Raw genomic sequence first — 23,338 nt, 5'->3', positions numbered from 1 at the left:
CTAGATACGACTCTGACAGATGACACATACGTAAGCATCCTGTCTGATCATCTCCATCCATTCATGTCCATTGTGTGTTCTGACAGACTTCCGAAATTTCATAAGGACAATGCGGCACCCTACACTTCCAGAATTGCTTGAGGAATGCTCTTCCGAGCTTAAACACTTCTGCTTGCCACCAAACTCCCCAGAAATGAATGTTATTGAGCATATCTGGGATGCCTTGCAGTGTGTTGTTCAGAAGAGATCTCTACCCCCTGCAGGATTCATGGTGTCAGTTCCCTCCAGCACTATTTCAAACATTAGTTGAGTCCATGCCACATTGTATTGCTGCACTTCTGTGTGCTTATGGGGGCCCTACATGATATTAGGTGGCTCATCGCTGTAATTGGACTGTAGTAATGACTATCATTGACACAAGATGTTACTGCAAACACCAAATATGGAACATAACATTCATGCCCTCTGAGAATTTTTCTGTTGTTTGCTGCTTTAATCATTTAAGTTATATGAAAGTGTTGATATTCTGTGTTTTTATTCTGTGTTTTTATCAAAATGCTATATAGTGGCTCATCACTAAAATTAACGTTGCAACAGACAAGTTGTCCAGCTGAAAATATTTAGCCCTACTTGTGTGAACCTGGAGTGGGCCATTTAGTTCAAACCACACAACACTATTTTCCACACAATGAAATATAAATTTAATTTACATTACCTATAATATGAGCAAAAACTTAGCATTTTAAAGAATGTAACTTCTATTTCTTATACTTAAGCAGAAATGAGTTAAACCAATGTATGAGACTTAAAATAATGCTGTGGAAAATTAATGCAAGGCAGAATATTTTTCAGGAACATGAAATGTAGCTACATAAGCATAATATGTCAGTATGCTATTAAGGGTAATTTCATAAGATATTTAACAACAAATGTTCTGACATTCATGACAGATAATCCATTTCTGCTACACATACCAGTGACCACCAACTCTTGCATAATCTGCTGGATGTGGTAACAGACAGGACACAAAAATTTTGAAGTGACTTGTACGAAGCTGGGACAACCAGTCACAAACAAAGTCCACTTTGAGGCGTTCCAATGTGCTTTCAATTTGATCTGAAATCATATAGGCACAGGAAAGAGAGATATTACTTACATGTGTGTTGGAATATTTTTACATCAGCTATAACAAATACAGTTCAATAGAATAGCCTTGTCCAATAAACTGAAGTGTTGAATTCTCCTGCTTTCCCTCTTTTACAGCGTAACATTTAATCACTGGCGTAGTTCATTTAGGTTATAAACATACCTACAGAAATAATGTTCTGTGCTCAGCCAACAGGTCTATTTTGGTTCTAGCATTGGAATAAAATAATTTTAAACACTGTGGATTATACAATATGCAGTTAACTGCTTTATCAACATATCAATGGACTCTGAATATTTTACAATGTGTTGTTTTGTGTGTGCCAATCAGTAGTGAGTTGATAATTCTATAAATGTTGCATGTGCTGTAGGCCTGTCCATTTTTGACAGCTTGCTTCTGAAATATTCACCTCTTTTCATTCCGTTTCACTGAATTTCATGAGACATTTCTTTTTCATTTCAATCTAATGTTGATCAACATTTGTTACAAGTATCTTCTCTATTTACACCAATACCATAAGACTGATCATATAGTGAAAAATTGCAGTACATGTTCTGTTCTTCTCATAAGGCTAACAAATCGCTGATGCATTTGGTTAATTCACATGATAGATCTACTAAATGAACAAATTAATGAGCATTCCAAAAAGGTATCTAGTTTGTATTATGTACCCAAAAATGTTTTTCAGTTTCAGTGATATAAATTTTCAGGAGAAGCCTTTATTTTAAAAAAAGTTACTATTTAACATTTATTTTGGTTTTGTACACTGAAATTCATTTGTGCTAATGGTTTCACTGGAATTGTCACATTGTATTATAAGGTCACTGGCTCAACTGCATATAGCGCAACACGGAGCTGCAATGACATAACATGGTTCTTTGCAGGTTGCCTACACAGGGCCTTGCCCTCCTCAGCAGAGTAACTACAAAAGGGAACTGTATCTAACAATAAGAAAGAGTAATGACCCAGAAACAGCCAAATATTATAAAAACTACTGTGCTACAATAAGAAAGGTTATAAAAAAGTCCAGAAATATGTGCATCATGTCTGAGATTAATACCTCTGATAACAAAATCAAAACAATTTGGAATATTATTACAAGGGAGACAGGACAACCAAGAGTACAGGATGATGGCATCACCATCAAAGCGAATGGAAACTTGATAAACAACTGGCCAGAAGTCAAAAAAATTTTGAATAATCATTTTTTAAATGTTGTAGAGAAAATAGGATCTAAATGTTCATTAGAAGAAGCAAGGCAGTTAATGGAAGAGGCCTTTTACCCACACCATTTGATACAATTGAAATTCCTCCCACCTCTCCTTCTGAAATTAGGAAGATAATAAACTCTCTGAAGAATAAAAGCTCACATGGAATTGATGGCATTTCCAGCAGGATAATAAAAGCTTGTTCCCAAGAAATAAGTGGGATTCTTAGCCACATATGTAATAGCTCTCTGAAGCAGGGTATTTTCCCAGATAGACTGAAGTATGCCATTGTTAAACCACTGCATAAAAAAGGGGATATGTCTGATGTCAACAACTACCGCCCAATCTCTCTTCTGACTACCTTATCCAAAATTCTTGAAAAAGTAATGTATTGTATAGTAGCTTCACATCTTTGTAAAAATAAAGTTTTAACAAAATGTCAGTTTGGTTTCCAGAAGGGTTTTTCAACGGAAAATGCTATATATACTTTCACTAATGAAATATTAACTGGAAGTCACCTGTTGAGATTTTTTGTGATCTATCAAAGTTTTTTGATTGTGTAAATCATGGAATACTTCTAGATAAGCTCAATTACTGTGGTATGAATGGGACAGTGCTCAAATGGTTTAAATCATACCTAACTGGAAGAGTGCAGAAAGTTGAAATAAACAGTTCGCATAATATGCAAAAAAACTGGTGATTTCTCGAACAGGGGAACAATCAAGAATGGGGGGCCTCAAGGTTCGGTCTTGGGTCCTCTGCTGTTCTTAATATATATTAATGACTTGCCATTCTATATTCACGAAGATGCAAAGCTGGTACTTTTTGCCGATGATACAAGTATAGCTATCACACCCGACAGGCAAGAATTAACTGATGAAATTGTAAATGATGTTTTTCAGAAAATCATTAAGTGGTTCTCTGCAAATGGGCTCTCATTAAACTTTGACAAAACAAGTACATACAGTTCAACACAGTAAATGGAATGACCCCATTAATAAATATAGACTTTGATCAGAAATCGGTAGCTAAGGTAGAATATTCAAAATTTCTAGGGGTATGCATTGATGAGGGGTTGAACTGGAAAAAACACACTGAGGATCTGCTGAAATGACTGAGTTCAGCTACTTATGCTATTAGGGTCATTGCAAATTTTGGCGATATACATCTGAGTAAATTAGCTTACCGCGCCTATTTTCATTCTATGCTTTCGTATGGCATCATATTCTGGGGTAACTCATCATTGAGTAAAAGAGTGTTCATTGCACAAAAGTGTGTAATCAGAATAATTGCTGAAGCTCATCCAAGATCATCCTGGAGACACTTATTTAAAGAGCTAGAAATCTTCACTGTAGCCTCACAATATATATATTCACTTATGAAATTTGTTATTAACAATCCAAATGAATTCAAAAGTAATAGCAGTGTACATCGCTACAACACTAGGAGAAAGGATGATCTTCACTGCTCAAGGTTAAATCTAACTTTAGCTCAGAAGAGGGTAAATTATGCTGCCACAAAAGTCTTTGGTCACTTACCTAATAGCATCAAAAGTCTGACAGATAGCCATATAGCATTTAAAAGGAAATTAAAAGAATTTCTTAATGGCAACTCCTTCTACTCATTAGATGAATTTTTTTATATAGTATGTGGGTAATTTCCTAACCCCCCCTCCCAAAAAAAAAAAAAAAAAAAAAAAATGAGTGTCATGTAATATTTTTTCTAATGTAATATCTTGTATAGACACCTTTTATTAACCTGACATGTTCCACATCATTACGAAGTGTCGTATTCATGATCTATCAAACAAGTGCTAATCTAATCTAATCTAGCTTTGCTGACTGGAGAGGGTGATATGTGATGTGAAGCCGGATTGGACTGGGCTGCTGCATACGCAACTTCACTGAGCCATGTCACACCATGGATGCTGCTGATGTGCATGTCATCATGCTACTGTTGTCAAGAGTGTTACTAACAAAGAAACAAAGAGTGGCACTGGAGTGGGTGTCACAAAAAACAAACTGAAAGGAGTTACCAATACTTCTATTCTCGACAGACCATGTGTAATTGTGAGATGCAATTTTAATTTTGTTAATAATGAAAGCTTCAGTCATGGTAACAGCTGGTTTATTGTTGCCGTCTTTCAAGTTGGTGGTAGTGCTCCTGCTGCTGTTTGGTTGGAGAGTTCTAATTCACTAATCATAATGGTGAGTTTGCTAACAAGGACTTTGGGATGTCATCTCCTTAAAAGAGCACCATGGGCACTTTGGAGCATTGGAAAAGGGGTATCTTGCCACCTTCTTTCGCTAACATTGCCAAGTTCATACATTAACATACCAATAATGTGAAAATATGGATAAAACTATAAAAAAGAAGAAGATAAAGTGCACCAATGGCCCATTGAGGCATTTAACCAACTGTATGTGGAGATTGTAGTTCAGGCTGAAGTAATTCTGTAATTTTTTGCGGTGCTTTTTGTACCATGACTTGGGCCCACACATTCAGATTATCATGAACAGGATTCAGGATTCGTATTGCAACATTTTTGGTGAGCAAGTGCTGTCCTTTCTTCTATATCTTCATGAATGTGGTGTGAATACTCCCCTCACTATGACAACAGCAATATTCAGAGGGCTGCTTACGTGCATTCATGGTTTGACAAACACTGAGGCACATGACTGCACCATGACAGGTGTGCTAAACTATCCACTCTTAACCTTATAGAAAATATCTGGACTATTGGGAATAGTGAGTGAAATGGAGCAGTTGAAATCCTGTCAGTGGCAGAAATGGCATATGCTCTGCATACCAAAGTTCTAAGGATGCCAATGCATTGGTGTGGTGGATGAGCATATGTCATTTCTGACGCGGACAGCTTAACCCTAGAAATTGCACATTTGATGGCTGTTTCTAAGGAAAATGGGTACTCCCAGAAGCAGATTCATTGGGATATGGAGTTTGGACCACCTCTAGAGGTGCATGAAGAGGAACATAGATCAGTGGCCTTTCTTCCTTATGCTCGAGGCCTATCGTTTAAGATTGGACAAATTTTGAGGAAATTTAACATTAAGAGTGTGTTCTGTCCACCTTCTAAGATTAGGGCACAACTTGGCTCTGTGAAAGATGATTTGGGGCTTAGGAGACCCAGTGTATACAAAATTCTGTGTCAATGTGGGAAAGATTACATTGGCCGTTCGATTCGCACAGTTGATGATAGGTGTGTGGAACGTCGCTGTCATACGAGGCTACAACAGCCAGAAAAAAATTGGCAGTAGCAGAACACTGCTTAAATGAGGGACACAGTATGAAATTTGATGAAACCATAGTAGTTGCCAACATTTCTGGTTTTTAGAACAGTGTCTATAAAGAGACGATTGACATTAGGTTGGCAGATAATTTAATCAACAGAGACAATGGGTTTCCTCTTAGCAGAACGTGAAATCCTGTACTATCTCACATCAAAATTGAATGCTCTTGGGTGTGGCCCTGAGTGCAATATATCATTGCTGCCAGTGTTCTACTATGGGTGGCACCACTTTTCAGTCTTGGAAGGTAGCAACTGTGATGGGTGGCGCATGCACCGTGTACTGAACGGTGGCCTAGTTAGGACGTCAATTTGCAGCCTGGCGTCAGTTCTAAGTGGGACTCATCAGCAGAAGCAGCATTCTCCATGAAGATGGCAACCAGTTGGATCACCAAAATATTGAGTCAAGTTGATTTTAGGATCTGGCAGTAAACCTGACGAGACTTTCAATATTTCATAATTATATGACTATTTTGATGGTGCTGTTGGTTACAGGGCTTTTCTGTGATACTCTGGATATTCATAACATTCATCACACACTTAAGCTAAAATGTTGTAATTCAAATTAATTTATGTACTGCAAGAATGAAGTCTAATTTTACTCTTTATATTGTCCCTTATAGTGATAGTAAGAGGTTTGTGCTTCTACAATACAGATATTTTGATAATTTAGATAAAAGGGCAATGAGAGATACTTTCATTTTATTTTAGATATACAATTCACAATTATTATTTATTGCTGCAGACGTTTTTCTGCTATGACAAAATACTAAACTACATGTGGTAAATTCTGCTACTTTGTTGCATGATCAAGGAGTATAAATCACCACCACAAAATATGCTGTAGAATAACTTTAATCACGCAACTGCATGACAAGCACAAGAAGTAAAAAACATCAGGAAACCTGTGCAAAGACAAAGATGTCAAAGAAAGTAGATCAAAGAGTGTGCAAGTCAAAAATCTAAGTTGCTGTTACTGCAGCCTGTAGTCGCCACAGAGCCTCCCCCCCCCCCCCCTCCCTCCTCCACCACAAGTGGTCTGAAGCAAAGGGGGAGGAACTGGATTGGAGATGCTGTCCTCAGTAAAATCTTGAAGCTATGTAGGTGGTCAAATGTGCCATCCCACATGGGATTTAGGAGATTCATCAACAAGAGGGATGTCCATGAGCTGTCGGCAGAGAGGGATGGAAATGGAAATAAGCGTTTGGCATCATTGGCGGGGAAGCCCCTTATGGGGCAGGTCCGGCCACCTTGGTTCAGGTCTTATTACATTCGATGCCACATTGGGTGACCTGCATGCTAGATGGGGATGAAATGATGATCCAGTCCCCGAGTGGAGAAAATCCCCAACCCAGCTGGGAATCGAACCCGGGCCACTTAGGACGGCAGTCCGTCACACTAACCATTCAGCTATTGGGGCGGACGGCAGAGAGGGATGACAATAGACAGGATGCTATCACCCAAGATTTTGGCTACTATGAGGTCCTGCTCAGTGTCTGGAGGGAGCTTGGAGGAGTTCAATAGCTGTATGTGAATTGTTGAGGCATCACCTTGCATACGCAGAAGAAGGTCGGAAATGAAGACAGTGCTGTCTCAAAGCTTGATGGAGATGTCGTCCAGGTAAACACGATATTGACAGTAGACATGTTTTGGGATGGTGTGAAGGAGTTGAGAGGAGAGCAACACTTTGAATGGTAAAATCATCATACACTTCAAGTGTTGTGTCTCATGGAGGTGTGTTGTTGACTATGGCCAGTGAATGTAAGGAAACAGGTGACTGTAGGTCATGTGTTAAGAACCAGGCTGGCTTGCCCCTACTCACTGAGACTGTCTGGCATCTGTCATTTAGTAGTATGTCCAATGTGTTCTGTCCATGGTCAAGAACCTTGTGAGGGCCTAAGTATGGGGGCTGAAAAGACGCACAGACAGGGTTGTCATGAAGCATAATGGAGGGGGAGTCCTTTGTGAAAAACACTCATGGTACTGAATGCAATTTCAGCAAAGGAATATGGATGTGGAAAATGTGTTCACATACTTGATCAACTAGAGTGGGAAGCCCATCATTGTTTGGGAGGTTATAATGTTCAATGAACTTGGCAGGAAGGAAGAGCAGTTCACCATAGAGGGTATCAACAAGCGATGCTTGTAGGTTCTCTTTGTGAGTGGCATGTATTCTTAGGAGGATCCATGGGGGTGTCACTGACCACCACAAACCACCATGGCACATGAGTGTCACCTTTTGATGCAGTGCCAATACTCCATGAGGCTGTTGCTCTGCACGTGGTAGACAGTAGTGTGGAACTTGTCAACACTGCACAACTTGCATAGTTTGGTGAATAGCGAATATTTGAATTGGTGACCCTGACTAGTGGTATAGATGAAGGGCAACCAAAGTGAAAAATCTAGGAGTTGCCAAAAGCATGGTCAAATGACTCAGCCATAATGTTGGATAGAGGTATGGCTTTGATCCACCTTATTACTCAGTCGATGAATGAGAGTATATATTGAAAGTCCTTGCAGGAAGGCAGGGGCTGACAACATCATTGTGTACATGATGTAGGCGTCCTTTGGAGATGCTGGATAGTCGTAGAGGGGGCTGTGCATGACATCCAATTTACTTCTCGGGCAAGGTATACAGGCCTGCATCCAGTCACAACAGTTGTTCTTAATTTTGGACCAGATGAATCATTCAGAAACCAGTTTCATAGTGGCCTTGATGCTTGGATGAGCAAGATCATGCAGAGAGCTGAATACCACTTGTTGGAGGGGGAGAAGTACAACTGGTCTGCATATTTTGCGTCCTGTAGCATGTCTGCAAGACTGATGTCATCTGTTTGCAGGCAGCCCAACTTGCCAATCTCAATAGGGGATGTGGTAATGTTCACACTGGACAGGTAATCAGCAACAACATTGTCAAAACTGCATATATAGCATACATCTGTAGAATATTGGCTGATTGGTTCCACGTACCTCAGATGCTGAGGAGGAGCACTTTTACTAGGATTGTGGATGGCACCTGTAAGTAGCCAATGGTTGGTAAAGCTAGTAAACTCACAATCAGTATTGTCACAGAAGTGTCTGTCTGCTTCACAAACTGTGAGAAATTTGCAGTCAAATGTAGACCACTTGAACTGGGCAGGCAAAAGCTTTTTTGAAGAAACATCTGAGAGGCTTGATGGCATCACCAATGTGCTATTGCAAAACTGAGCCTATTGATGTATTTCTCACATCAGCCATGATGTAGATGGGGGCATCAAGTACTGGGGGTGCCAGCATGACAGCATGGCTGAGAGCAGACTTGAGAGCTTTAAATGCTTGGATCATGTCATCAGTCCACAGAGCTTCCCTCACACCTGAGGTATTTTTTCCAATCAGGGTATCAGCAAGCAATGCCTGGATGGAGGTAACATAAGGAAGGTCATGATGGTACAAGTTTGTAATGCCCAGGAATTTTGTCAATTCATGATAGTTTGTGGGTCTAGGAAGGTTATGGATGCACTCAACATGGTCAGATGTTGGTTGGATGTCCTCAGTCGACACAGTATAGCCTAGGAAAGCAAAACTGTAGTGAGTTAGTTGTGACTTCTTGTAGTTGATTTTGACATCATTATTATTTAGTGTGGCCTGGATTTGAGCTAGCTGCAGTTTGCGTTCCTCAGGACATCATCCAAACAGGCATATGCAAACTGGAGGTTAAACAACAAATAATCAATAAACTGCTGCCAAGTCTGGGCTGCATTTTTGAGGTTGTATGTCATGAAACAGTACTCAGAGAGTCCAAAAGGAGTAATTACAGTAGTCATGAAGATGTTGCTCTTGAACATGGGTGTTCGGTGGTAAGCTCACAGAACACTGAACACTCAAGTACAGTTGATGAGTTGGGCGAAGTCCTGAATACGTGGGATCACACAATTGTCTATAATAGTGTGAGAATTCATGTTGCTCTTGAACATGGGTGTTCGGTGGTAAGCTCACAGAACACTGAACACTCAAGTACAGTTGATGAGTTGGGCGAAGTCCTGAATACGTGGGATCACACAATTGTCTATAATAGTGTGAGAATTCAGAAATATGTAGTAACTGAACAGACAAAATGAACCACCTTTACTCTGGACAAAGTGCATGGGGGAAACCAATTGTTATCTGGTGGGTGTATAATGCCTGCACCAAGTAGTTTGGTGAAGTTGTTTTAGTATAGGGCTCACCAATGTCATAAATTGTACCCCTCTGTTGTATGATGAAGGAATTATCAATGTGAGATACACTGTAGAACAACTTTAACTACATAACTACAGAACAATCACAAGAAATGCAAAAAAAAAAAATGATAATAATAATAAACCAGCACAAAAACAAAGACATTGAATAATATATGGCAAAAATTGTGCAAATCAAAACTCAAAGTTACTGTTTTCGTAGTCAATGTTCGCCACACATATATAAAAAATCTACAAATATTTAGGGATGGGAAAGATTTACTATGTGTCGCACACACACACATAACCATCCGCACATACACAGACACAAGCAGATATATATATATATATATATATATATATATATATATATATATTTTGTAGGAATATAATCATAATTTTTTAGAGTTCATACAAACAAATTTCATGCATCATATAATACAGAGATTTCTGTTGCAGAAGAAATGTTAATTCTAAGAAGGAATAATTACAATATTTCTACATCAAGAAGGTATCGCAGGCACATATAAATAGATGATATTATTATATAATAAATATAATAATATATATATATAATAATATAAATAGATGGTATTATTATTTGAGAGTAGCATCACATATTTGTAAAAATGTCAATTTCATTTTCAGAAAGGCTTTTCAACAGAAATTCTATACATGCTTTCACTGATCAAATATTAAATGCATTGAATAACCAAACATCACCAACTGGAATATTTTGTGATCTCTCAAAGGCTTTTGATTGTGTGAATCATAAAATTCTTCTAGATAAGCTTAAGTATTGTGGTATGAGTGGGACAGTGCACAAATAATTTAATTCATATTTAACTGGAAGAATGCAGAAGGTTGAAATTAACAGTACAAATAGTCTTGAAAAATCAGTAGAGTCCTCTACATCTACATCTACATCTACATTTATACTCCACAAGCCACCCAACGGTGTGTGGCGGAGGGCACTTTATGTGCCACTGTCATTACCTCCCTTTCCTGTTCCAGTTGCGTATGGTTCGCGGGAAGAACAACTCTCTGAAAGCCGCTGTGCGCACTCTAATCTCTCTAATTTTACATTCGTGATCTCCTCGGGAGGTATAAGTAGGGGGAAGCAATATATTCGATACCTCATCCAGAAACGCACCCTCTCGAAACCTGGCGGGCAAGCTACACTGCGCTGCAGAGTGCCTCTCTTGCAGAGTCTGCCACTTGAGTTTGTTAAACATCTCCGTAACGCTATCACGGTTACCAAAGAACCCTGTGACAAAACGCGCCGCTCTTCTTTGGATCTTCTCTATCTCCTCCGTCAACCTGATCTGGTATGGATCCCACACTGATGAGCAATACTCAAGTATAGGTTGAACGAGTGTTTTGTAAGCCACCTCCTTTGTTGATGGACTACATTTTCTAAGGACTCTCCCAATGAATCTCAACCTGGTACCCGGCTTACCAACAATTAATTTTATATGATCATTCCACTTCAAATCGTTCCGCACGCATGCTCCCAGATATTTTACAGAAGTAACTGCTACCAGTGTTTGTTCCGCTATGATATAATCATACAATAAGAGATACTTCTTTCTATGTATTCGCAATACATTACATTTGTCTACGTTAAGGGTCAGTTGCCACTCCCTGCACCAAGTGCCTATCCGCTGCAGATCTTCCTGAATTTCGCTACAATTTTCTAATGCTGCAACTTCTCTGTATACTACAGCATCATCCGTGAAAAGCTGCATGGAACTTCCGACACTATCTACTAGGTCATTTATATATCTTGTGAAAAGCAATGGTCCCATAACACTCCCCTGTGGCACCCCAGAGGTTACTTTAACGTCTGTAGACGTCTCTCCATTGATAACAACATGCTGTGTTCTGTTTGCTAAAAACTTTTCAATCCAGCCACACAGCTGGTCTGATATTCCGTAGGCTCTTACTTTGTTTATCAGGCAACAGTGTGGAACTGTATCGAATGCCTTCCGGAAGTAAAGAAAAATAGCATCTACCTGGGAGCCTGTATCTAATATTTTTTGGGTCTCATGAACAAATAAAGCGAGTTGGGTCTCTCACGATCACTGTTTTCGGAATCCATGTTGATTCCTACATAGTAGATTCTGGGTTTCCAAAAACGACATGATACTCAAGCAAAAAACATGTTCTATAATTTTACAACAGATCGACGTCAGAGATATAGGTCTATAGTTTTGCGCATCTGCTCGATGACCCTTCTTGAAGACTGGGACTACCTGTGCTCTTTTCTAATCATTTGGAACCTTCCATTCCTCCAGAGACTTGCGGTACACGGCTGTTAGAAGTGGGACAAGTTCTTTCGTGTACTCTGTGTAGAATCGAATTGGTATCCCATCAGGTCCAGTGGACTTTCCTCTGTTGAGTGATTCCAGTTCTTTTCTATTCCTTGGACACTTATTTTGATGTCAGCCATTTTTTCGTTTGTGCGAGGATTTAGAGAAGGAACTGCAGTGTGGTCTTCCTCTGTGAAACAGCTTTGGAAAAAGGTGTTTAGTATTTCAGCTTTACGCGTGTCATCCTCTGTTTCAATGCCATCATCATCCCGGAGGGTCTGGATATGCTGTTTCGAGCCACTTACTGATTTAACATAAGACCATAACTTCCTAGGATTTTCTGTCAAGTCGGTACATAGAATTATACTTTCGAATTCACTGAATGCTTCACACATAGCCCTCCTTACACTAACTTTGAGATCGTTTAGCTTCTGTTTGTCTGAGAGGTTTTGGCTGTGTTTAAACTTGGAGTGAAGCTCTCTTTGCTTTCACAGTAGTTTCCTAATTTTGTTGTTGTACCACGGTGGGTTTTTCCCGTCCCTCACAGTTTTACTCGGCATGTACCTGTCTAAAATGCATTTTACGATTGCCTTGAACTTTTTCCATAAACACTCAACATTGTCAGTGTCGGAACAGAAATTTTCATTTTGATCTGTTAGGTAGTCTGAAATCTGCCTTCTATTACTCTTGCTAAACAGATAAACCTTCCTCCCTTTTTTAATATTCCTATTAACTTCCATATTCAGGGATGCTGCAACGGCCTTATGATCACTGATTTCCTGTTCTGCACATACAGAGTCAAAAAGTTTGAGTCTGTTTGTTATCAGTAGGTCCAAGATGTTATCTCCATGAGTCGGTTCTCTGTTTAATTGCTCGAGGTAATTTTTGGATAGTGCACTCAGTGTAATGTCACTCAATGCTCTGTCCCTACCACCCGTCCTAAACATCTGAGTGTCCCAGTCTATATCTGGTAAATTGAAATCTCCACCTAAGACTATAACATGCTGAGAAAATTTATGTGAAATGTATTCCAAATTTTCTCTCAGTTGTTCTGCCACTAATGCTGCTGAGTCAGGAGGTCGGTAAAAGGAGCCAATTATTAACCTAGCTCGGTTGTTGAGTGTAACCTCCACCCATAATAATTCACAGGAACTATCCACTTCTACTTCACTACAGGATAAACTACTACTAACAGCGACGAACACTCCACCACCGGTTGCATGCAATCTATCCTTTCTAAACACCGTCTGTACCTTTGTAAAAATTTCGGCAGAATTTATCTCTGGCTTCAGCCAGCTTTCTGTACCTATAACGATTTCAGCTTCAGTGCTTTCTATCAGCGCTTGAAGTTCGGGTACTTTACCAACGCAGCTTTGACAGTTTACAATTACAATACCGATTGCTGCTTGGTCCCTGCATGTCCTGACTTTGCCCCGCACCCGTTGAGGCTGTTGCCCTTTCTGTACTTGCCCAAGGCCATCTAACCTAAAAAACTGCCCAGCCCATGCCACACAACCCCTGCTACCCGTGTAGCCGCTTGTTGTGTGTAGTGGACTCCTGACCTATCCAGTGGAACCTGAAACCCCACCACCCTATGGCGCAAGTCAAGGAATCTGCAGCCCACACGGTCGCAGAACCGTCTCAGCCTCTGATTCAGACCCTCCACTCAGCTCTGTACCAAAGGTCCACAGTCAGTCCTATCGACGATGCTGCAGATGGTGAGCTCTGCTTTCATCCCGCTATCGAGACTGGCAGTCTTCACCAAATCAGACAGCCGCCGGAAGCCAGAGAGGATTTCCTCCGATCCATAGCGACACACATCATTGGTGCCGACATGAGCGACCACCTGCAGATGGGTGCACCCTGTACCCTTCATGGCATCTGGAAGGACCCTTTCCACATCTGAAATGACTCCCCCAGTATGCACATGGAGTGCACATTGGTTTCCTTCCCCTCTCTTGCTGCCATATCCCTAAGGGGCCCCATTACACGCCTGACGTTGGAGCTCCCAACTACCAGTAAGCCCACCCTCTGCGACCGCCCGGATCTTGCAGACTGAGGGGAACCTCTGGAACAGGACAAGCAGCCGTGTCAGGCCGAAGATCAGTATCAGCCTGAGACAGAGCCTGAATCCGGTTTGTGGTGGTGGTGGTTGTTAGTGTTTAACGTCCCGTCGACAATGAGGTCATTAGAGACGGAGCGCAAGCTCGGGTTAGGGAAGGATTGGGAAGGAAATCGGCCGTGCCCTTTCAAAGGAACCAAAAACCGGTTTGTCAGACAAACTGGAGAGGCCTTCCTTTCAGCCCTCCAGAATGTCTTTCACCCCCTGCCACACCTTGAGACGACCTCCCACTCTACCACAGGTGAGGGATCAGCCTCAATGTGGGCAGTATCCTGGGCAACCAGAGTCGTAGTCCGATCGGGGGATGCATGGGACGAGCTGGCCATCCCCGACAAACCCCCATCCGGAACCCCACAGTGATGCCCATTGGCAACAGCCTCAAGCTGTGTGACCGAAGCCAACACTGCCTGAAGCTGGGAGCGAAGGGATGCCAACTCAGCCTGCATCCGAACACAGCAGTTGTAGTCATTATCCATGCTAAAAACTGTTGTGCAAAGAACGTCTGAACTAATCTACAGAGAGTGCAAACAAATCAACACAAAATTTAAACGGTTATTAAAATATAAGATTGCCTACTAAATGCAGTAATTCTGCTACTTGCGCACTGCTGACACACTGCTCGGCGGCGGAAGGAGACTATGCGGTTTTACACTATTCAGGTACTAAAACGCAATGCTAAAACTCTCAAATACTATAATATGCCAGAAATTTATGAATTAAACAATGCAAGTACCAAAAACACGCAAAGAAATTAAGAATTAAACTATGTAACAAATGAGTGAGCTAGGAGTATATGACTTGCTGCTGCAGCTGCTTACCCAACGACGGCAGGGAGCACACTCTAACTGGGGAGGAACCAAGAATGGTGTCCCACAGAGTTCAGTCTTGGGTCCCATATTGTTCTTAATATATATTAATGACTTGCCACTCTATATTCATGAAGACGCAAAGCTAGTTCTTTTTTCTGATGATACAAGTATAGTAATCACACCCAACAAACAAGAATCAGCTGAGGAAATTGTAAATAATGTCTTTCAGAAAATTATTAAGTGGTTCTCTGCAAATGGACTCTCACTAAATTTTGAGAAAACACAGTTTATACAATTCTGTACAGTAAATAGCATAAAACCATTGGTAAATATAGATTGTGAACAGAAGTCTGTTGCTAAGGTAGAATATTCAAAATTTCTGGGTGTGTGCATTGATGAGAAATTTAACTGGAAGAAACACATCGATGATCTGCTGAAACGGTTAGGTTCAGCTACTTACGCTGTTAGGGTTATTGCAAATTTTGGTGATGAACATATCAGTAAATTAGCCTACTATGGCTATTTCCATTCACTGCTTTCATATGACATCATATTTTGGGGCAATTCATCATTAAGAGAGAAAGTATTCATTGCACAAAAGCGTGTAATCAGAATAATAGCTGGAGTCCACCCAAGATCACCTTGCTGACATTTATTTAAGGAACTCAGAATATTCACAGTACCTTTGCAATACATATATTCACTTATGAAATTTGTTATTAATAACCCATCCCAACTGAAAAATAACAGTGAAGTGCATAGCTACAACACTAGAAGAAAGGGTGATCTAAAAAAAAATTAATTATTTTGTGTAAATAAAAACTTATGTTAAAGTGACATGTTCCACATCATTACAAAATGTTGTATTCATGATCTATGGAATAAGTATTAATGTATGTATGTACAAACTGCATGTAAATCATTTCAGCCCTTCATTCATCACATCAACAGATGTAATTTTGCCACTATTCTTTGTGCTACAAGTTAAGAAGCCTGTTTAAAAGGCCCTTCTAACAATGAGTCTCCTTCACGAACATAACACGGAATCAGTCAAGCACTGCAACCCCCTCTCCCTTTAGGGTCTAATGAAACACTGCACACGGAATGCAGAATTATGAATAAATGTCATTTTAAACCTAAAGAATGTCTCATAACTCAACAATTAAAAATAAGATGTGTTACAATAAGGATACTTTTTAGACTAAAAAGATGTTTCTTTCAATGATTCCGTCTATTCATTACAGGTAATTGCATCATCTGGAAAAACTCTGAGGTTACTATTAATATTGTCTACAAGGTCAACACACCTCCCTGTGCGCATCAAAAGCTGCTTCTACATCTGATGATGACTCTTCAAGATAACACGCTGTGTCCTCACTATGAAATAGTCCCCAATCCTGTTGCAAACTCCTCTTGATAACCAATATGATCAAACTTTTGACAATAAGTGTAGGTGTGGTACTGAGTCAAATACTTTTCAGAAATCAAGAAATACTGTGTCTACCTGACTGCCTTCTTTCAAAGCTTTTAGTATGTAGAGTAGATTAGATTAGATTCAGTTTTTATTCCTTAGACCCATAAAATGAGATGATTCTTATGGGTGTGGAACATGTCAGAAAGCACAACATAAAAACAAGAAACATTTGAGTATAATACTTACTACCCTGAACATTTGCCAGGAGATTGTCGAAATAGGTGAATACAATGTGGTAAACTGGAACAGCTAATATTTACAGAATTAACATGCTGTCAGAATGAAACACTGTTATGCACTATTAATAAATTTATCATACACAAAATACCTAATCTTGACTGTTGTGACCAAGTGCTGTCAAAAATTAAATCTAACAGAGATTTTTACTTAAGCTGACTTAACAGTCTCTGTTAAGATATTCATCTATGGAGTAGAAGGAGTTGCCTATCAAAAAGTCTTTCAAGCTCTGCTTAAACCATACTTTATCTGAAACCAAGTTTTTAATGGTTGCTGGAAATTTATTGAAAATGTGTGTTCCTGAATATTGGAGCCCTTTTTGGACCAAGGTAAGTGATTTTAGGTCTTTATGTAGATTGTTCTTATTCCTAGTATTGATACTATGTATTGAGCTATTGGTTGGAAATAGAGATGAATTACTTGCAACAAATTTCATTAAGGAATAAATATACTGAGAAGCAGTGGTTAGACTACAAAGTTCCTTGAATTTATACCTCAAATTATTCTTATCACATGATTTTCCACCCTAAAAACTTTTGCTCGGTTTGATGAGTTACCCCAGAATATGATCCCATATGACATAATAGAATGAAAGTAAGCAAAGTATGCAAGTTTTTTTTATATTTATATCTCCTACATCTGACATCATTCTCACAGCATATACAGACTTGTTTAGGCACTTAAGCAATTCTGTGGTATGCTCTTCCCAACTGAATTTAGTATTGAGTTGTAATCCGAGAAATTTAAAACTGTCAACCTCTTCGATCTGCATGTCTTCGTATGTTATTCACATGCTGGAAGAAAATCTCTTACAGGTTCTGAACTGCATATAGTGGGTCTTCTCAAAGTTTAATGACAGTGAATTAGCTTTAATCCACATGTTAATGTCAGTGAAAATTTTGTTAGCAGCTATTTCTAAATCTGTACTTAACTTGCTACTTATTGCAATATTTGTATCATCTGCAAACAAAACAAACTAAACATCTGGCAATGTAACAGATGAGAGGTCATTAATGTACACAAGAAAAAGCAATGGACCCAAGATGGAACTGTGAGGAACCCCACATGTAATTAATTTCCAGTCAGATGAAGACTGATTGCTTACTGCACAGGTATTTCGCAACGACACCCTTTGTTTCCTGTTACATAGATAAGACTCAAACCATTTTGCAGCATTGCCGGTGGCACCATAATATTCTAATTTACTTAAGAGAATGATGTGGTTGACACAGTCAAAGGCTTTTGACAGGTAACAGAAAATGCCAATAGCCTCTAATTTATTATCTAATGAACTAAGTACATTATCACTGTAAGCGCAAATAGCTTTCTCTATACCAGAACCCTTGTGAGAAAAGTTTGAGTTGCATTACACATGACCAATGTCTACATAACCCATACTGGTTGGCATGGAGGAGGCCATTTTGTTCAAGATACCTCATTATATTTGAGCTTAGATTATGTTCTAAGATTCTGCAACAAATTGATGTCAAGTAGCAGGTGATCAAAAAGTCAGTATAAATTTGAAAACTGAATAAATCATGGAACAATGTAGATAGAGAGGTACAAATTGACACACATGCTTGCAATGACATGGGTTTTTATTAGAACAAAAAAAATAAATAAATAAATTTAAAAAAATTACAAAAGTACAAAAAATGTCCGACAGATGGCGCTTCATCTGATCAGAATAGCAATAATTAGCGTAACAAAGTAAGACAAAACAAAGATGATGTTCCTTACAGGAAATTCTCAATAAGTCCACCATCATTCCTCTACAATAGGTGTAGTTGAGGAATAATGTTGTGAACAGCACTGTAAAGCATGTCCGGAGATATGGTGAGGCATTGGCGTCTGATGTTGTCTTTCAGCATCCCTAAAGATGTCGGTCGATCACGATACACTTGCGACTTCAGGTAACCCCAAAGCCAATAATCACACGGACTGAGGTCTGGGGACCTGGGCAGCCAAGCATGACGAAAGTGGTGGCTGAGCACATGATCATCACCAACAGACGCGTGCAAGATATCTTTCACGCATCTAGCAATATGGGGTGGAGCACCATCCTGCATAAACAACATATGTTCCAGCAGGTGTTTCTCGGCCAGGCTGGGGATCATGTGATTCTGTAACATATCAGCGTACCTCTCACCTGTCATGGTAGCAGTTACAAAACCAGAATCACGCATTTCCTCGAAGAAATGTAGATGTGATAAATACAACCCATACCGTGACTTTCTCATCGTGAAATGGAGTTTCCATGACAGTTCTAGGATTTTTGGTAGCCAAAATTCTGCAGTTGTGGGTGTTGGCAGACCCTCGGAGCGTGAAATGAGCTTCGTTGGTCCACAACACGTTACTCAACCAATCGTCATCTTCCACCATCTTTTCAAATGCCCACACTGCAAATGCCCTCTGCTTCACTAAATCGCCAGGTAACAGTTCATGATGCTGATGGATTTTGTACGGATAGCATCGGAGGGTATGCCTAAGTGCCAACCAAACTGTAGTGTATGGAATGCCGGTGTGACATGCGACTGCATGAACGCTGGCGTCCCCATACATAGACGAACCCACTACAGTCTCCATTTCTTCCTGAACTGTCTCAGCAGTATTGCACCTTGTGCTTGGTCGGCCACTACGGGGTCTATCGTCTAAACCACCCGTGGCTTCGAACTTCGAAATCATTCTCACCACAGCTGCATTTGTCAACGGACCTTTACCCATTGGAATCCCCTTCCTATGGTGATAGGATCATAACACTGAACTAGCACATTCCCCATTCTCATAATACAGCTTCACTAAAAGCACCTTTTCAGGTAACGTCAACATGCTGTGACTGCTGGTGCATCTGATTCTCTCTCTCTCATTACAGCTCCTTTTATACATGATTGTCATGTGCAGTCACTGACGTTTTGTGTCCAGCGCCATCTGTTGGACATTTTGTGAACTTTTTTTTTTTTTTTTTCTTTGTTCTAAAAAACCCCATGTCATTCCAAGCATGTGTGTCAATTTTTACCTCTCTATCTATATTATTCAGTGGTTATTAAGTTTTCAAATTTATACTGACTTTTTGATCACCTGGTATATTGGATGGTTGTTTTGTGGATGACTTCTACTACCCTTTTTGAAGATTGGTGTGAGTTGTGCTTTCTTCCAACTACTTGGCATGGTTTTTCATTCAAGGGATCTATGACAGATTATAGTTAGAAGAGGGGTTAACTCGCCCAGAAATTCAGTATAGAATGGGACAGGGATTCAGTCAGGTCCTGAAGCTTTGTTCAGTTTTAATGATTTTAGCTGTTTCTCAACACCATTGACACTAACACATGTTTCACTCATCTTTTCAGTGATATGAGGATTAAACTGGGGTAATTTCTTGGGCTTTCTTTTGTAAAGGAGTATTTGAAAGCAGAGTTATGCATTTCAGATTTGATTTTCTATCTTTCATTTCAGTTCCTCTATCTATTGTTAGGCACTGGATACTAACTTTGGTGCCACTAACAACCTTTACATCCAACTAGAATTTCTTTGGTTTTTGTGAAAGATCATTTGACAATATTCTGCTATGATAGTCATTGAAGGCTTTCATGCATTGCTGTCTTGACAGCCAAATGTGTTTCATTCAGAATCTCTTTGTCTATAGCCCCGTGCTTTGTTTTACACCTGTTATGCAGTAGTCTCTGTTTCTTTAGAAGTTTCTTTATAGTAACTGTATACCATGTAGGGTGCCTCCCATTATGACTTATAGTAAACCCATCTTAGTATGTTACTTTAACTATCTGTGTTTTTAAGTTTATCCACCCAAAGACTTTTCTTAAACATCTAAACCACCATGCTTACTTGTAGTCAGATATAAGGATTCAATTAAGAATATTTCTTTGTTACAGATTTCATTCCCTTGCACATGGTGTGTAGCTTTGTCAGTCATCATCCATTTCTGTAATAGGATGGTATCACAGTTAAATACTGGGCCTGTTTGTATTATTTTTAATTTTTAAACATGATATATTCATTGGCTCACATGCCTCTGAGATTGTTTAATTGATTTAAAATTTATAAAACTGTTAAAATTAAAGAGTAAGAATATGGGAGAGTTTAAGCTGTTAACAGAAATTACACAAAATTCTGTACTAGCAAAAACGCCAAATGCATCTTGTCACTTATTTAAACACATCCCCCTCCCCCCTCAAAAAAAAAAAGAGTCATTAAGTTCATTTTCTTCTTGTTTATGAGGCTGAAGTTAGTTAAGTATTGAAATACTTTGTAACCATAGTCAGCCACATAGTGTACTGCTCCCTAAAGATGTAAGCTGAGACCACACCACAAAAATCAAGAAAACCTTGACATCCTTTTTTTGAGAAAAAAGTAGAGGAGAGTGAGCACATATAATTTTGTATGGGAACCCATGTCCGGAAGTGTATCATTTCCATGCTACAGCTGTTTGAAAACATGTTTGCTAAGTATGTATGCAAGGGGGTAGTCATGGTGGGGGATGGTTACATCGGATTGATGGATGTCATTTGACATGTAGCCTGCCTCTCTGACTAGGTTCAAGCCTCATTCAAATGTCTGTGAGTATTACAGCAACATGGTTGTGTACACATTTGCAGTATACACCGACACGATTCTTCTGAATGGTGACATTTACAGTAATGGAAGAGCTGCTCAATACATTTATGAAGACACAGGGGGACAATTATTGAACTATAAGAAATAAAATCATAATAACTTCTGAATGGTCTGTGTTAGGATGTTCAAACTGCACAGTTGGTCACAGGGCATGATGGGAATTAGTAGGCACATGTGTGGTTTGGTTTAGCGATGAAGCCCACTTTCATTTGGATGGGTTCATCAATAAGCAAAAAGTGGCACATTTGGGGGACTGAGAATTCACATTTTGTGATTGAGAAGTCTCTTCACCCTCAACAGGTGACTGCATGGCGTACAATGTCCAGTCACAGAATAATCGATGCAATGTGCCTTGAGGGCATGGTGACTACTGAACGGTACGTAAAGATTTTGGAAGATGATTTCATCCCCATTATCCAAAGTGACAATGATTGTGACAAGATGTGGTTCATGGAAAATGGAGCTTGACCCCATCAAAGCACTAGAGTGTTTGATGTCCTGGAGGAGCACTTTGGGGTCTGCATTCTGGTCCTGGGGTACCCAGAGACTACTTGCATGGGCCTCAATTGGCCACCATATTCTCCAGATCTGAACACATGTGACTTCTTTTTGTTGGGCTATATTAAAGACAAAGTGTACAGAAATAACCCCAAAACCATTGCTGAGATGAAAACAGCCATTCTGGAGGTCATCAACACCATCGATGTTCCACACTTCAGCGGGTCATGCAGAATTTCACTATTTGTCTGTGCCACATCATTGCCAGTGATAGCTGACGTATCAAATATGTCACAATCTAAATCCAAATTTATGTAGTGATGTCTACATGTTGAATAAAGTGGGTACACGCCATAGTTTGTAACTAATTTATGTTTTTTTTCATATAGTTCAATAATTGTCACCCTGTAGGATCATTTTCGACAACGTCCCACTCCATGCCATACCCTCTTTGCCACAATTGCACAGTGGATTTGAGAATGTGTACCTTCACCATCAGCATTGGAAGAGTCTGTACTGTATCACATTGAAGAGAACCCATCAATGAGTACATGAGCAATTTATTTGTCTATTAACGAGTGGAACTGTAAAACAAGTGATGTACTGGCACACACCTAATCAATTACTTGTAAAACTGGTTGAATTACCAACATATTTTCAAATGGTAGTATATTTCCAGACCTGGGTTTCAATTCATAATATTATCTACTCACTTCCCTCTCCAAGCCCTAGAAGTTAGTTATGGGAATTTCTGAAAACCTTGTAGAATAGTAGCACAGCAGACCGTGTTCATAACTTGTTGCATTGTACATGTATTATTTTACTGTACTGAGAGGGAGGCTGTTTTGATCTAGTCCAGTAACTTAATCACTGTGCTTCACTGCTTGGAAAAAGAGCAAGGAGGAGGAGGAGGAGGAGGATCACCTACACTATGTGATCAAAAGTATCCAGACACCCCCAAAAACGTACGTTTTTCATATCGAGTGCATTGTGCTGTCACCTACTGCAAGGTACTCCATATCAGTGACCTCAGTAGTCATTAGACATCGTGAGAGAGCAGAATGGGGAACTCTGCGGAACTCACAGACTTCGAACATGGTCAGGTGATTGGGTGACACTTGTGTCATAGGCCCGAGATTTCCACACTCCTAAAGATCCTGAGGTCCACTGTATCTGATGTGATAGTGAAGTGTAAATGTGAAGGGATATGTACAGCACAGAAGCAAACAGGCCAGCCTCGTCTGTTGACTGACAGAGACTGCCAACAGCTGAAGAGGTTTGTAATGTGCAATAGACAGACATCTATCCAGACCATCGCACAGGAATTCCAAACTGCATGAGGATCTACTTTAAGTGCTATGACAGTTTGGTGGGAGGTGAGAAAACTTGGATTTCATGGTCG

The 23,338-nt window shown here is 39.7% G+C and overlaps 1 protein-coding gene across 1 annotated transcript in view; it reads right to left on the bottom strand.

Moving 5' to 3' along the window:
* Nucleotides 1–23,338, bottom strand: part of LOC124554918 (protein unc-79 homolog) — an 859,177-nt gene that overhangs the window by 694,965 nt on the left and 140,874 nt on the right. The window contains exon 10 of the mRNA XM_047128608.1: nt 975–1,116. Within this exon, the coding sequence (XP_046984564.1) occupies nt 975–1,116 (142 nt within the window). The remainder of the gene's footprint in view (nt 1–974; nt 1,117–23,338) is intronic.

Source organism: Schistocerca americana, chromosome X, assembly GCF_021461395.2.
Source record: "Schistocerca americana isolate TAMUIC-IGC-003095 chromosome X, iqSchAmer2.1, whole genome shotgun sequence".
Classification (NCBI taxonomy): Eukaryota; Metazoa; Arthropoda; class Insecta; order Orthoptera; family Acrididae; genus Schistocerca; species Schistocerca americana.
Note: the sequence above shows the minus strand (reverse complement) of the source record. Positions and strands in the feature narration are given on the sequence as shown.